The sequence below is a fragment of the Sus scrofa genome, chromosome 2, assembly GCF_054392235.1.
Source record: "Sus scrofa isolate SSC_HxYL_T2T_F1_AM1 chromosome 2, Sscrofa_HxYL_maternal_Yorkshire_Landrace_v2.0, whole genome shotgun sequence".
NCBI lineage: Eukaryota > Metazoa > Chordata > Mammalia > Artiodactyla > Suidae > Sus > Sus scrofa.
In genome coordinates, this window is record NC_139384.1 from 16075770 (window position 1) to 16091312 (window position 15543).

Here is a 15543-nt window from a genome sequence, read left to right on the forward strand (position 1 = left end):
CATCCATATATCTTCTTTGGAGAAATGTCTGTTTAGGTCTTCTGCCCAGTTTTCAATTGGGTTGTTTGTATTTTTGTTGTTGAGTTGTTTGCATCTTTTGGAAATCAAGCCCTTGGTGGTTGTATCATTTGCAGCTATTTTCTCCCATTCCATAGGTTGTCTTTTTTTTATGGATTCTTTTGCTGTTCAAAAGCTTTTAAGTTTGATTATGTCTCATTAGCTTATTTCTGTTTTATTTCGATTGGCTTGGGAGATTGACCTAAGAAAACCTTTGTATGATTGATGTCAGAGAATGTTTTGCTATGTCTCTTCTAGGAGTTGTATGGTGTCTTGCCTTAGGTTTAAGTCTTTAAGCCATTTTGAGTTTATTTTTGTGAGGGTGTGTTCTAGTTTCATTGATTTACATACAGCTATTCCATTCTGTCACCACCACTTACTGAAGGGACTGTCTTTTTCCCATTATATATTCTTGCCTTCTTTGTTGAAGATTAATTGACCATGTGTGTCAGGGTTTATTTCTGGGTTCTCAATTCTGTTCCTTTGGTCTATATGTCTGTTTTGGTACCAGTACCACACTGTCTTTATTATTTTAGCTTTGTAATATTGTCTGAAGTTGGGGAGAGTTATACCTCTTGCTTATTTTTAGTTTTGATGTTCTTGTTGTTGATGTTGTTTTCCCCTCAGGATTTCTTTGGCAATTTTGGATCTTTTATGGTTCCATATAAATTTGGGGGTTGTTTGGTCTAGTTCTGTGAATAATGTCATGGATTTGATAGGGCTTGCACTGAATCTGTAGATTTTTGGATATTATGGCCATTTTAACAATATTAATTCTTCCAATCCAGAAGCATGGGATATCTCCCCATTTCTTTAAATCCTCTTTAATTGCCTTGAATAATGTTTTGTAGTTCTCAGCATTTAAGTCTTTCACCTCCTTGGTCAGGTTTATTCTTAGGTATTTACTTCTTTGGGATAAAATTATAAAAGGTGTTACATTTTTATATTCCTTTTCTAATATTTCACTGTTACTATACTGAAATGCAACAGATTTCTGAATGTTAATAAGGTCTTCTGCTACTTTGCTGAATTCATTGATCAGTTTGAGAAGTTTTTGTGTGGAGTTCTTAGGGTTTTCTATAGACAGTGGAATGTCATCTGCATACAGTGACAATTTTACCTCTTCTTTTCCAATTTGGATACCTTTTATTTCTTTGGTTTTTGTGCTGTGGCTAGGACTTGCAATACTGCCTTGAATAAAAGTGGTGAGAGTGGGCCTCCTTGTCTTCTTCCAGATTTTAGTGGGAAGGATTTCAGCTTTTCTCCATTGACTAGTGTAGTGACTATGGGTTTGTCATAAATGGCTTTGATTATGTTAAGGTATGTTCCCTGTATACCCACTTTGGTAAGAGTTTTTATCATGAATGGATGTTTTATTTTGTCAAATGTGGGGGGGGTGCATATTTTGAGATAATCATGTGGTTTTTGACTTTTCTAAAAAAATCTAAATGCTTCACATGATCATTTCTTTAGGTATCCAGGTCTCAATAACTTATATTGTATTAGAAATTCATATTCTTTTCGAAGACTTATAACTGAGTCACTGGTTGTTCCAAGATTGATCTTGGCATTGTTGTTGTTGTTGTTGGCTTTATAATTAGAAAGGATGGGAGTTCCTGTCATGGCACAGCTGAAATGAATCCAACTAGGAACCATGAGGTTGCAGGTTCCATCCTTGGCCTCACTCAGTGGGTTAAGGACCCAGCATTGCCGTGAGCTGTGGCTTGGATCTGGCATTGCTTTGGCTCTGGCATAGGCCAGCAGCTGTAGCTCCCATTAGACCCCTCGCCTGGGAACCTCCATATGCTACAGGTGCAGCCCTAAAAAGAAAAAAAATCTTGAACTAGAGTAGTACTTGTGTTGCAGTCAAGGAAACTGATAACGCCATTGACACATCATAATCAGCCACAGTCCATAGGTTATGTTCAGAGTTCAGTCCTTGTATAGTACACCCCATAGGTTTGGGTCTGTGTGTATTGACAGGTAACCACCATTATAATATCATACACAATAATTTCAGTGTCTTAAAGTCCTCTGTGTCCTGCCTACTCATCCCTCTTATTAAACTTAATAAAGGGAAGCCCCACTAAACTGGGGTTAGAAAACCAGCAGGGGGAGGGAATTCTCAGGCACATACCATCAACACAGATCCCAACAGAAAGAGAAGGGCCTCCTCTCTCTGGTGGGATGTGATACTTCATTGCCACCAGCAGGAGGAAGAATGTATCCTTGCCTGGCAACACCTCAGTCAACAAGAGACTTAAATTCAGGTGACAAAACCACTATTATCAAGCTCCCAGTTTCCTCCAATGGACTTGTGTATAACAGCCCCTCCTAACTGCCTCTTTGCTATAAAAGAATTTCCACTCTGCTTTACCACGTTTATATGTGGTTCATGAGAGTTACGTGTTTCTAATTGTGATTCTTCTGTGTTCCTGAATAAGCCTGCTTTATTGGTCAATAACTGGCTCTTTTATTGTTTTTGGTTAACACCTCCCTCTCTCCAACTCCACCAACCACAGAGCTCTTTATTGTTTCCTTTTGTTGTTGTTGTTCTTTTCAGAATCTTATATAGTTGGAATCTTACAGCATGTCACCTTTTCAGATTATCCTCTTTCATCTCAGTAGTATGTGTTTAAAATTCCTTTGTGTCTTTTCATGGCTAGAGAGTGCTTTTTAAATTTTGTTAGTGCTCAATAATTATTAGTTCATTGTGGATATAGCACTGTTTCTTTACGTTTTCACATGCTGAAGAACATCTGGATTGACTCTAAGTCTTGGTAGTTATGAGTTAACATTTCTATAAATATCTGTGTGCAGGTTTTGGGGTAGACTTAAGTTTCCAACTCATTTGTGTAAATACTATGTTGTGAGATTGTTGGGTTTATATCAATTTAGTTTTGTAAAACACAAAAGTGTCTTTCTGTGTGGTTATTCAACTTTGTATTCCCATGGACAATGCAGAAGTGTTCCTGCCGCTCTACATGCTTGACAGTTTGTGTTGTCCTGTTTTGAATTTGGCTTTTTATAGGTGCATGGTCTGCACCTTTTTATAGGTTCATAGGTGCATCTTGTTGTTTTAATTGCAATTCTTTTTTTTTTCTTTTTAGGGCCACACTTGTGGGGTATGGATGCTCTCAGACTAGGGGTCCAATCAGAGCTGTAGTTGCCAGGCACAGCCACAGCAACTTAGGATCAGAGCTGCATCTGCGACCTACACCACAGCTCACAGCAATGCCAGATCCCTGATCCATGGAGTGAGATCAGGGATCCAACCTGCAACCTCATGGTTCCTAGTCAGTTTCATTTCTGCTGCACCAGGGTGGGAACTCCTACTTGCAATTCTTTAATAGCATTTGATGTTGATTATCTTTTTCTATCTTATTTGTCATCTCTATATGTTCCTTTTTATATTTTAAGAATTTTATTAGTTTTTGAAAGAAGACAATTCTTTTACATATTTATTTATTTTATAAAGTTTTTATTGTGATAAAAAACACTTGAGAAACACCCTCTTAACAATCTTTAAATTACACAACAGAATAATGTTAACTATAAGCACATGTCTTACACTCACTCTGGAACTTACTCATCTTCTATAATTAAAAATTTTCCTGAAGTTCCCATCATGGCTCAGTGGTTATCAAATCCGACTAGGAACCATGAGGTTGTGGGTTCGGTCCCTGCCCTTGCTCAGTGGGTTAACGATCTGGCGTTGCCATGAGCTGTGGTGTAGGTTGCAGACGTGGCTCGGATTCCACGTTGCTGTGGCTCTGGCGTAGGCTGGTGGCTACAGCTCCGATTCGACCCCTAGCCTGGGAATCTCCATATGCCATGGAATCGGCCCAAGAAATAGCCAAAAAAAGACAAAAAAAAAATTTTCCCTAGCCCTGCAAGTGCTGTCTGTTTCTATGAGTTTGATTGTTGTATATTCTTCTTCTAAGTAGAATCATACAGTATTTGTCCCTATAACTGTCTTATTCCACTGGGCATAATATTAACCAGGTTCATCCAAGTTGTTGCATATAGCAGTATTTCCTTTTTTAAAGACTGTGTGATATTCCATTGTATCTATATGCCATCTTTTCTTAATCATTTCATCTTTCAATAAACAGGATGTTTTCATATCTTGGGTATTGGAAACAACGCGGCAATAAAGATGAGCATGTAGTTACCTCTTTGCATTCCTGATACCAACACATTGGATATGTAGATCCAGAAGTGAAAATTTGTATCATATAGTAATTCTATTTTCAATTATTTGAGGAACAATTCTTAGGGATTGCATAATTTTGTACCACCACAAGCAGTATACAAGTGTTCCAATTTTTCCTTATATGTGCCAACCCTTGCTGTGTTTGCTGTTTTGATGCATACATCTGACTCAATGGAAGATGATATGTCATTGTGGTTTTAATTACATTTCCCTGATAATTAATGATGTTGACCACATATACCAGTTGGTTATCTTCTTTGGAGAACTGTCTACTTGAGTCCTCTATGCTTTATTAATCAGGTTGTTAATTCTTTTCTATTGACTTGTAGGAATTTTTTGCCTCTTTTCTATCTTAATCTGATGTTGTTTATGTGATTTACCAATAGTTTCTCCCATTGTAGGTTGGGTTTTCACCCTGTATAAGATTTCCTTTGCTGTGTTTAGTGATGTTGCCTCCCTTATCTAACTTTGATTATTTTGCTTGTGCTTTTGTCTCTTCCCCAGGAATCATTGACAAGCTTAGTGTCATGCAGCATTTCATCTCTGTTTTCATCAAGGAATTTTACAGTTACAGTTCCTTCATTAAAAGCTTTAACTCATTTTAAACTGATTGGGTATATGGTGTAATGTAAGGGTACACTTTTGTATGGATTGGTTATCCAGTTTCTCAACATATTTGTTCAAGAGTCTCTGCTTTCTCCACTGTATATTCTTAATTTGCATCAAAGAGCTGTTGAGAGTATATACTTGGGTTTTTGGGGTCCCTATTCTGTGTCTTTGGTTGATACATTTGTTTGTTATGGTGGTGTCATCCTGTTTAATTACTGTAGCTTTTTAATATGTTTTGACATCAGGAAGTGTGATGCTTCCAGTTTTATTTTTATTTCTTACTACTAATTTGGTTAGTTGGGGAAATTTGTGTTTCCACATGAATTTTAGGATTGTTTTTATTTCTGTAAATAAATGCCATTCCCAGAGTTTCCTGGTGGGCTAGTGGTTAAGGATTTGGTGTTGTCAGTCCTGTGGCTCATATTTGATCTCTGGCCTGGGAACTTCTGCATGACATAGGCATGTCCTCTCCTCCAAAAAAAAATCATTGGAACTTTGATGGGGATTGCATTGCATCTGTAGATAAATTTGGATAGTATGGACTTTTTAACAATATTCATCTTTCAGTCTATGAACACAAGGTGTCTTCTTTGATTTTGTCTTCTTTAATTTGTTTCCTTTTAATGATTTGTAGAGTCCAGTGTAATAATGTTTTGCTTCATTTGACAGAATTATTTGTAAGTATTATTTTTATACTATTGTAATGGGTTTACTTCCTTAATTTCATTTTCAGAAAAGTTATTGTTAGTGCCTATCAAAATGATTTTTAATGTTGATTCTGTAATTTGCAACTTTATTGTATTCATTTATTAACTCTGAAAGTTGTTTCTTGTAGAGCATTTTGTATTTTGTACATAAGAAAGAGATAATTTCACTTCTGTGGTTTGAAAATCTTTACTTCTTACCTAATAGTTCTAGGTTGAGCTTTTAAAAGTATGTTATAATATAAGTCATAAAAGAGGGTATCCTTGCCTTATTCTGGATCTTAGAAGGAAAGCTTTCAGTTTTTCACCATTGAGTATGAAGTTGGTTGTGGGGTTTTACATATGGCCTTTACTATAGTGAAGAAATTTCTCTCCAGTCCAAATTTGTTGAGACTTTTAATCATAAAAATCAGGGTTAAATTCGGTCCAATGATTTTTCTGCATCTGCCTAGAAGACAATGAGGTTTTTAAGCTCCATTCTGTTAATGTAGTGTATCACTTTATCTGATTTGCCTTTGATGAACCAAATGATGAGCCAATCTTGCATTCCAGGAATTATTCCCACTTGGAGTAATTATTTTATTTTATTTTATTTTATTTATGTTAATGTCTATACCTGTGGCATATGGAAGTTCCCAGGCTAGGTTTTGAATCAGAGCTGCAGCCGCCACCCTACTCCAGAGCCACAGCAATGCCAGATCTGAGCCACATTGGCAAACAGATACTCACCACAGCTCATGGCAATGCCAGATCCTTAACCCACTCAGCAAGGCCAGGGGTCAAACCACCTGTGTTCTCATGAATACTAGTCAGGTTCATTACCAGTGAGCCACAATGGGAACTCCTTACTTGGAGTTGGTTGTTTGATACTTTTATCATGCTGAATATTTCAGCTTGCTAATAGATTGTTTAGAGTTTTGCACCTATTTTCTTCAGGGATATATGACTATAATTTTCTTCCTTTATGATGCCTCTATATGCCTTGGGAAGTAGGGTGATACTGGCCCCCATAAAGAGAACTTGAAGCTGTTTCCTCTATTTTTAGAAGGTGTATCCTCTATTTGTATTGATTTGGCTTTACCTGTTTGGTAGAATTCACCTGTGAAGCTCTCCAGTCCTGGGCTTTTCTTTGTTGGCATTTTCAGTCTCGATCAAAGGGCAATGTGTTCCTTGGTCATTCAGTGTAACACACCAGAGAGTTATTGAGTCTCATGCAGAGACTGAAAAGAATCACTGTTAATATGCAGTGAGCCTCAGGCTCTGTGGAATATAAACGATATATATAATATATATAATATAATATATAATATATATATATATAATATATTATATATATATAATATATTATATATATATATATATATAATATATAATATAAACGATATATATAAACGATTAAGTGGAGAGTTCATCATAAATGTGGAAAAGAATCCCTTGTCACAAGAATGTTCATTCAAGTGAAAATTAGGACATGGTATGATTCAAACAGTAAAGGAATGGATCAAATGTCCCATGATCCATAAAGTGAAATGCTCTGTATCTGTCAATGTTCCATGGAGAGTTTGTAGTAATTTTGGGAAATCGGTATACTATGATGTTATGATCAAAAAAATATAGAAAACGAGTCTCCAAAAAGATATATTCCCCAAACGTGTACGAAAGCACACAGAGACACTTTTCCTGTCAGAAATAAAACAATGATAGGATGCTGAAGAAAATGTGCTTTTCACAACAGTTTATTATGACAATTTTCAAACACATAAGAAAGTTTACAAAGACATGAAACCAAACCTCTTACTATCAAGATATAGACATTTCCGTGATCACACACATTTCCCTCATGCTGAATCCTAGATAACCCCACTCCCTCCCCCCATATGTGGAACTGCTCTTTTCTTTCATTTTTCCATCACTTTTGAGTTTTGCAGACCTTGATAAAAATGAAAACATAAAAATGTACTCTTTCTGGAGTTCCCGTCGTGGCGCAGTGGTTAACGAATCCGACTAGGAACCATGAGGTTGCGGGTTCGATCCCTGCCCTTGCTCAGTGGGTTAATGATCCGGCGTTGCCGTGAGCTGTGGTGTAGGTTGCAGACACGGCTCGGATCCCGCGTTGCTGTGGCTCTGGCGTAGGCCGGTGGCTACAGCTCTGATTCGACCCCTAGCCTGGGAATCTCCATATGCTGCGGGAGCGGCCCAAGAAATAGCAACAACAACAACAACAAAAGACAAAAAAAGACAAAAAAAAAAAAAAAAAAAAGAAAAAGAAAAAAAAAATGTACTCTTTCTAAAATTTATTTATTTATTTATTTTTCTTGTTACAGCTCCCCCCCCCCCCCCCGCAGTCTATGGAAGTTCCCAGGCGAGGGGTCAACTCAGAGCTACAGCTGCCTGTGTACAGCACAGCCACAGAAACAAGGGATCTGAGCCTCATCTGCAACTTCTGTCACAGCTTGTGGCAACCCCAGACCCTTAACTACTGAGCAAGGCCATGGATAGGACCTGCTTACCAGAGACACTATCTTGGGTTCTTAGCTCACTGAACCAGAACAGGAACTCCCCAAAAAGGACTCTTTGGAGTTCCCATCATGGCTCAGCAGTTAATGAACTTGACTAGTATCCATGAAGATGAAGGGTCAATCCCTGGCCTCACTTAGTGAGTAAAGGCTCCAGGGTCACCATGAATTGTGGTATAGGTCACAGACACAACATAGATCCTGCATTGCTGTGGCTGTGGTGTAGGCCAGGAACTACAGCTCCGATTGGACCCCTAGCCTGGGAACTTCCATATAACACAGGTGTGGCCCTAAAAATAAAAAAAAAAGTACTCTTTAATGTAAGACTTCTTTCACCTAGAAAAAAAATTTTGTGTGTATATTAGTTCTCCATTCCTTTTTTATTGCTGTGGAATATTTCATTCCATTTATAAACTAGTTTGTCCTTCTTTTTGTTTAAGTGCACTTGACTGATTTCAACTTCTTGACTATTAAGTACAAACTAACTATGAGCATTACATCACAAGTTTTGTGAACAGGTTTTGTCACCTAGAGAAGTAGTTAAGGATGGAATTATTGGATGTATGTGGAAGTGTATGTTTCATGTTAAATAAAGTCAGAAGTTTATCATATGTGAAGGTATCACTTTATATTCCCATCAATGGTGAAAACTGTATCCATGAGCATACTTTTACTCATCATACACACTGCTACCAACCTGGACCAAATTACTATATAAGCTCTTTCCTAGTTTGTTATGGTGTTCTCAAAATGAATGTCCCCTTTTCACTCTTTGTGGTCAATGAGGCAGAGTAATCCTTTAAACCATAATTTGGATCATGTCGCAATACCTCCAATGCCTTCTCATTTCTCTCCAGAAAAATCCCATAAGCCCTTCATACTTAGGTCTCTATTATATTTCTGGTCTCATTTTCAATGTTTCACTCTTATTTCTCTCTGGTCACGGGACTCTCTGATTTTTCTCCCTATAAGATCAGCATAGTCTGTTTGCACTTGCTTTTCCGTGTGCCTAGGACTCTGTTTCTGTTGATCTATTCAAGAATCATTCTACTGGTCAGGGTTCCTCAACCACAGGACTGCTAAAATTTTGAGTCAGAGAGACAGTCCTTGGTAGTGATGACCTGTCTTGTGCATTTCAGCTGTTCAACAGTATCTGTGACCCAGATGCCAATAGCAGTGCCCACTGCACACAACCAGTCGTGTATCTGGGACACTCAAGAGTGTATCTAGCCTTTGTCAACTATCCCCTGGGGGGCAAAATATTAAGACCCATAATTTTGGTCTTAATTAAAAAGTCTTATGGGCCCTTCTTGACCATCCTGTCCTGCATAATACACATCGATTCACTCAGGGTTGCCAACATCACGCTCTTCAAATATTTTACTCTATGGTAGATCCTGGCCCTTTTCAAACCCCTGGTATGATCAGTATTTGTCCAGTTTTACCCCCTGGTATAGGAATCTGCACAGGACCATGGATATTTTTTCTGACTTCACTACCACATTTTCAATTCCTAGAATAAGGCATAGCAAAATGAATATGGTAGAATATTTCAAGTCAATTCTGTTTTGCATATTTTTTCTAGTACATTTAAAATTAATCTTTGACCTTAACTCTCTCATCCATTTTTAGCACAGAAAATGCTACCTGAAACTTTGAAAAGGTATGCTTGACATTTACATCCTTTTAGAACCTGAGGTAACTCTACATAAGATACAATGAGAGTAAAATCCAAACTTCTTTTGCTTTTATTAGTGAGTTAAACAACTAACAAAAATTGTGTCCTCTTTTATGATTATTAACATTAAATGATCCATGAAATTGGTATATTAAAAAAGAAAGTGGGCATTCCCTGGTGGTGCAGTGGGTTAAGGATCCAGCATTGTCACTGCAGTGGCTTAGGGAACTTCCCTTGCCTCAGGCATGGCCAAAGGCAGGGGGGAGAAAGAAAAGAAACAAGGAATGAAGATACAAGCACTTTTTAGATATGTATATATCAAAAATTGAAGACTCAGAGTCCTTGTTGTGGCTTAGCAGTAACAAACCTGACTACAAGGATGCAAATTCAATCCCTGGCCTCACTCAGTGGGTTAAGAATCCAGTGTTGCAGTGAGCTGCGGTGTAGGCTGCAGATGCGGCTTGAATCCCACATTGCTGTGGCTGTGGTGTAGGCCAGTGGCTACAGCTCAGATTTGACCCCTGGTCTGGGAACCTCCATATGCTCTTGGAGAAGCCCAAGAAAATGGCAAAAAGACAAAAAAAACCACAAAAAGATCTGGGATTACTGTGGCATAGTCTGGCAACTATAGCTCCAATTTGGCCACTAGCCTGGGAATTTCTATATGCCTAAATTTCCAATTTAGGGTGCAGCCCTATATAGACAACTTAATTAATTCAATTTAATAAAAGTATTGAAGGCTATCATGTAGAATAAAATGAAAACTTTTTCATGTCAATTTTCATGTTGCAACATTCAAATTAATGGTTACCACGTTATAATAATGCTCAAGATTTTAAAAAACTATTTGCACACAGGAAATATTCATGAATAGTAGTTGTATAGCATACAAGGGTAAACTATAGAATATTTGAGGATATGTATGTATGGCTTCATAAAAGATGTACTTACATAGTGAATTCGTATAAAAATTCAAATAAACTATTTTTGAACATGGTAATGAAAAATTGAGATTTCTCATTATTCTAACTTTTTAATAGACTATTTTAAAAGAATAATTGTAGACTTATAGAAAAGTTACCAAAAAATATATACAGGGATTTCCCATCACCAATATACTGCTTACCAAAAACTTAGCATGAATATAATACATTTGTTATGAATGATAAATCAATATTAATTCATTTTTAGTAAAGTTTGTAGTTTACAATTGGGTTTGGGTTACTCTGTGTTGTAGAGTTTTATGGACTTTAGAGTGTGTGTTATATCATGTATCTACCTTTAGAGTGTCAAACAGAATGATTTTCCCTCCTTTAAAATGTCCCACACACAACCGATTCATCCCTTTACTCAATCTGCTTAAATCCCCAACAACCACTGATTTCTTTTTTACTCTTTTCACAGTTTTACCTTTTACAGAGTGTCAATTCATAATTTATGGAAATGTTTCTGTTTCAAAATTTAAAAATCATCCCTTGTGTTGTCTCATTAATTGTTTTATCCTGTTGACATTTTAAAATTCACTAACGTCACCTGTTTGTCCTCTCTACTTCTAGCTCATATAAATATGTCTTCCTTAATTTGGTTTATCTATGCTACAAACATATTAACCCATTATAAACATATTACTATAACTGGCCTGGTGCAAGAAACCTTAATACCAGTCACTAAAATAAAAAGAACCTAATTAGGGTGATAAATTGGATTTTATAAAAAGAATTCTCTCATAACTACAAATCCAAATGTCAAACCTTTTAAGTTCAAAGACCTACCTCAGAAGTGTGCATTTTCTCAGTGTTTTATCACTGTTCTGGAAGGACTGGGTAACACAAGGTGACAATTTGAAGTAAAAGCTCAAGAAGTTATCTAAAGAGATAACTGTATTAAATATTGTGTCTTATAACATGAAGTTTCTACAGTTCTTTGAATCATATACTTTCTCTTGATGAGAAAGAACTTCTTACTACATTTAAAGGTCCATGAGTAGACATGAGACCACAGTGTTTGATAAAGGAAATAGTTGAAAGAGGTAAAACCTGCTAATATATGAATATAAGCTTATAGACCAGTATCAAGAAGCAGACAACACCAGAAATCATCTTGAAAAATGGAAGATAAAATGCTAGATGAAACCAAAGTGACACTAGGTAGGTAAGAGAGACAGAGACACAGCAATGAAAAGCCTCTAAAGCAGTGAACCTTACATACCTCTTTGTACCTGACTCCATCTCTTCCTCTACATAAAGCTGATGGAACACTAAAGATTGTTGTGTTTATAGTGCTCCCTTTTCTAAGAGAACCAAATATCACTGCCCCATGATAGGATTAAATGAATACCACAGTAGGATATAATATTCTTGACGGACTGATTCTCAGTCAATCTAAGCTATGAAGAAAATATTGAAACTTCCATTCATCTTTTGTCATCTGAGATCAACTTCTTGCTCCATAGCATCCTCATGGCAATTTTCACTTCTGCATTCCTCAGTGTATAAACCAGAGGGTTGATCAAAGGGCTTCCAATTGTATAAAAGACAGTTATCATCTTATCCATGGAGAAGGTGTTTGCAGGGCGTGTGTATATAAATACACAAGGACCAAAGAACAAGATGACCACGGTGATGTGGGAGATGCAGGTGGAGAGGGCTTTTTTCCTCCCCTCTGCACTGTGGTTTCTCAGAGAATACAAGATGATGACATAGGAGACCATCAGCATGACAAAACTCTCTGTACAGATGGCTCCACTGTTGGACACCAAGAGTAGGTTGGTCACATAGGTGTCTGCACAGGCAAGTTTCAGCAAAGGCTGCAAGTCACATATGTAATGATCCATCACATTGGGACCACAGAATGGTAAACTCAAGGCTAGAAAAATCTGAGTTAAAGAATGCACACAGGATCCCACCCAGGCCACAGCCACCAACACCCCACAGACTCCATGACTCATGATGGTTGTGTAGCGCAGAGGTTTACAGATGGCCACATAGCGGTCAACAGCCATGAGGATAAGGATGAAGATCTCCAGGCAGCCAAAGAAATGGAATGAAAAGACTTGCATTATGCACTCATTAAAGGTGATAGTGGCATTCTTCAAAAGGGCATCCACAATCATTCTAGGAGCTATGGAAGTAGCGAAGCAGGTATCAGATAAGGATAAGTGGAAAAGGAAGAAGTACATTGGACTCCCAAGTGTCTGGCTGGTCTTGATGGTAGCAATAATGAGCAGGTTGCCTATCAATGTCCCCAAGTAGAAAATCAAGAAAGTGACAAACACTATTTTCTTCCTAACAGGATCCTGGGTCAACCCAAGTAGAATGAACTCGGTCACATTATTGTTCAGCCACATGATTTCATGAATGAAGGGAAAGGTTGAATGTGAAATGATTTACCTGCAAAAAATTAAGTATATTCACTTATGATGTGATATCTAATATGATGAAATATTTTAGAAAAAAGAGTATTAAACATTGGAAACATTCTAACTGTGGTTTCTTAACAATTTTCTCTAACTCTTTGTTCCTCAATTTTTCATGACCACTGCATAGGTTGTTATGAGTCTCAATAAGCTTATGAATATGCTACTCTTCATAACAGTCTTCAAATAATCCCCCTGACTTAGATGTAACTCTCGTTAATTTTGGTAACTTTATGAATGCATATCGGGCTCTATTGTGTAATTTCTTCTTTCTTTTGCTTTTTCTTTTTTGGGCCACACAAAAAGATTAGTAAAAATAATGATATGATATCCATAATAAAACTAATGTAGAAGCCAAGAATTAAAGAGAAGTAAGTGTAGCATTTTCAAATTTATCCTGCTCTCTCCTTCTATCCTGGGACTACTTTAGATGCTTCTGTTTTCCTCGAACTTTAGGACAAAACAGTCCAGCTGGCCTCCTGTGATTGCCTGTGAGAAGGGAAATGCATTCTCCTGCTCTCTGAAGACTTTCACTATAGCTTTTCTTACAATATAAGAATTATTACTGCTTGCAGCACAAGAATTCATGTGCTTATTCTACTTTTCATTCTTAAAAAAGAATATCAAAATGCTACATATTCTCAGAATATTTTTCTCCACAATCCCAATCTAACTGCCTAGTATAATGTAGGTGTTAATTGAATTGAAATTGAACACTCCCTACTATCTTTAAGATATGATTATATTTATGTGATCATTGTCATACTATTCTGATCTTAAAATATAGTAAGATCAAGTTTATAGAGTCTTGTATCAAATTTGTAGGGTCTTCTATCTACCATTATAGTAGACAGAAAAACATGCTTTCTACTTAGAGAAAGCCAAAAACAGCAACACTGAGATCAATTTTGAACAAGTAGTAACTCAGCTATAAGTCCTCCAAAAGAATATGAATTTCCAGAGTCCCCATCATTGCTCAGTGGTTAGTAAATATGACTAATAACCATGAGGTTGTGGGTTCAATCCCTGGCCTACTCAATGGGTTAAGGATCCGGTGTTGCCATGAGCTGTGCTGTAAGTCTCAGATGTGGCTCACATCCCATGTTGCTGTGATTCTGGCATAGGCCGGCGGCTACAGCTCTGATTAGACACCTACCCTGGGAACCTCCATATGCCACAGGTGCAGCCCTGGCAAACACAAAAAGACAGTAAAATAAAATAAAAATAAAAGGTGAATTTCAAATAGAACGTAAGAAATTGGGACCTGGATACCTACACAAATGACCACCTGAAGCATTTAGATTTCTTACATAAATTTTTGGCCCTTAGAACATGCTATCAGAAGCTTTGCATTTTTCATATCTTCCCGATATTGATTAACATCTTTTGGAGTTCCCATCATGGCTCAGCAGTTAACAAACTTGACTAGCATCCATAAGGACACAAGACCCTGGCCTTGCTCAGTGGGTTAAGGATCTGGCATTGCTGTGAGCTGTGGAGTAGGTCACAGATGCATCTTGGATCCCACATTGCTGGGGTTCTGGTGTAGGCCAGAAGCTACAGCTCTGATTCAGCCCCTAGCCTGGGAACATCCATATGCCATGGGTGTGGCCCTAAAAAGATAAAAAAATTTATTTGCAGTATGTATATGACTACATGTCCAAGTTTATGTTTCCAAAAGATGGTTGACATTTTCCTCATATTTTCAAAAGAATCTGACACATACACACATTACACTAGTTTGGAGGCAAAGCAGCATCAGTAAAATAGCACATCTTGGGATTGTGGGCATTCAGTCCTACCTAAAAGGTCCAGTGAGACATTGGGTTCAAATGTCAAGGACCTTTTTAGCATGAACCAAAAGTCTTTATGACTTTTTGGACAGGATCAAATGTCCTGCAAGGCACATCTTCTGAATATTACAGTCTTAACCTCAACTCTTCAAACAAGATTAGCCAAGTTTAGAATGGCCAAGATTGTTAAACAGATTAAACAGACTATTTTTGGTGTGGCAAGAACAGAGAAGAGCTGAAAGAAAATCAGGCAAAGGTGGAGAATATTCAAGGGTGGAATATAAAGTGTTCAGTGGATCCTTCCATGCTTACAAGTCTATGCTTCTGTGGAGACCACAGTGAGAAGCATTTTCTGTAAGGATTCTCTCTGAAATGATGCACCCCTCCCTAAGTCAGTTACAAAAATCTTTGGGGGAGAACCTACACTCTATTATTCTGCAGAATTTGCCATTCTTTGCAGAAAGGTGAACAGATTGTCCCTGCATATTTTATTCCTTTAAAAGCCAAAAAACAACAAAAACGAATCAAAACAAAAAAGTGCCCTCCTTGAGTTCC

The 15543-nt window shown here is 37.4% G+C and overlaps 2 protein-coding genes across 3 annotated transcripts in view; one reads left to right on the top strand and one right to left on the bottom strand.

Moving 5' to 3' along the window:
- The window catches only part of LOC110259269 (olfactory receptor 4C46-like), a 949087-nt gene that overhangs the window by 15160 nt on the left and 918384 nt on the right, over window positions 1-15543 (top strand). The window lies entirely within an intron of this gene.
- LOC110259082 (olfactory receptor 4C16-like) lies at window positions 12194-13126 on the bottom strand. Its single transcript, XM_021082385.2, has one exon. It carries the CDS (start codon window positions 13124-13126, stop codon window positions 12194-12196), a length of 933 nt encoding a protein of 310 aa, XP_020938044.2.

Bases quoted from the DNA above. Each gene is read 5' to 3' on its own strand.
- LOC110259082 (XM_021082385.2), bottom strand. From the start codon at position 13,126: ATGTGGCTGAACAATAATGTGACCGAGTTCATTCTACTTGGGTTGACC.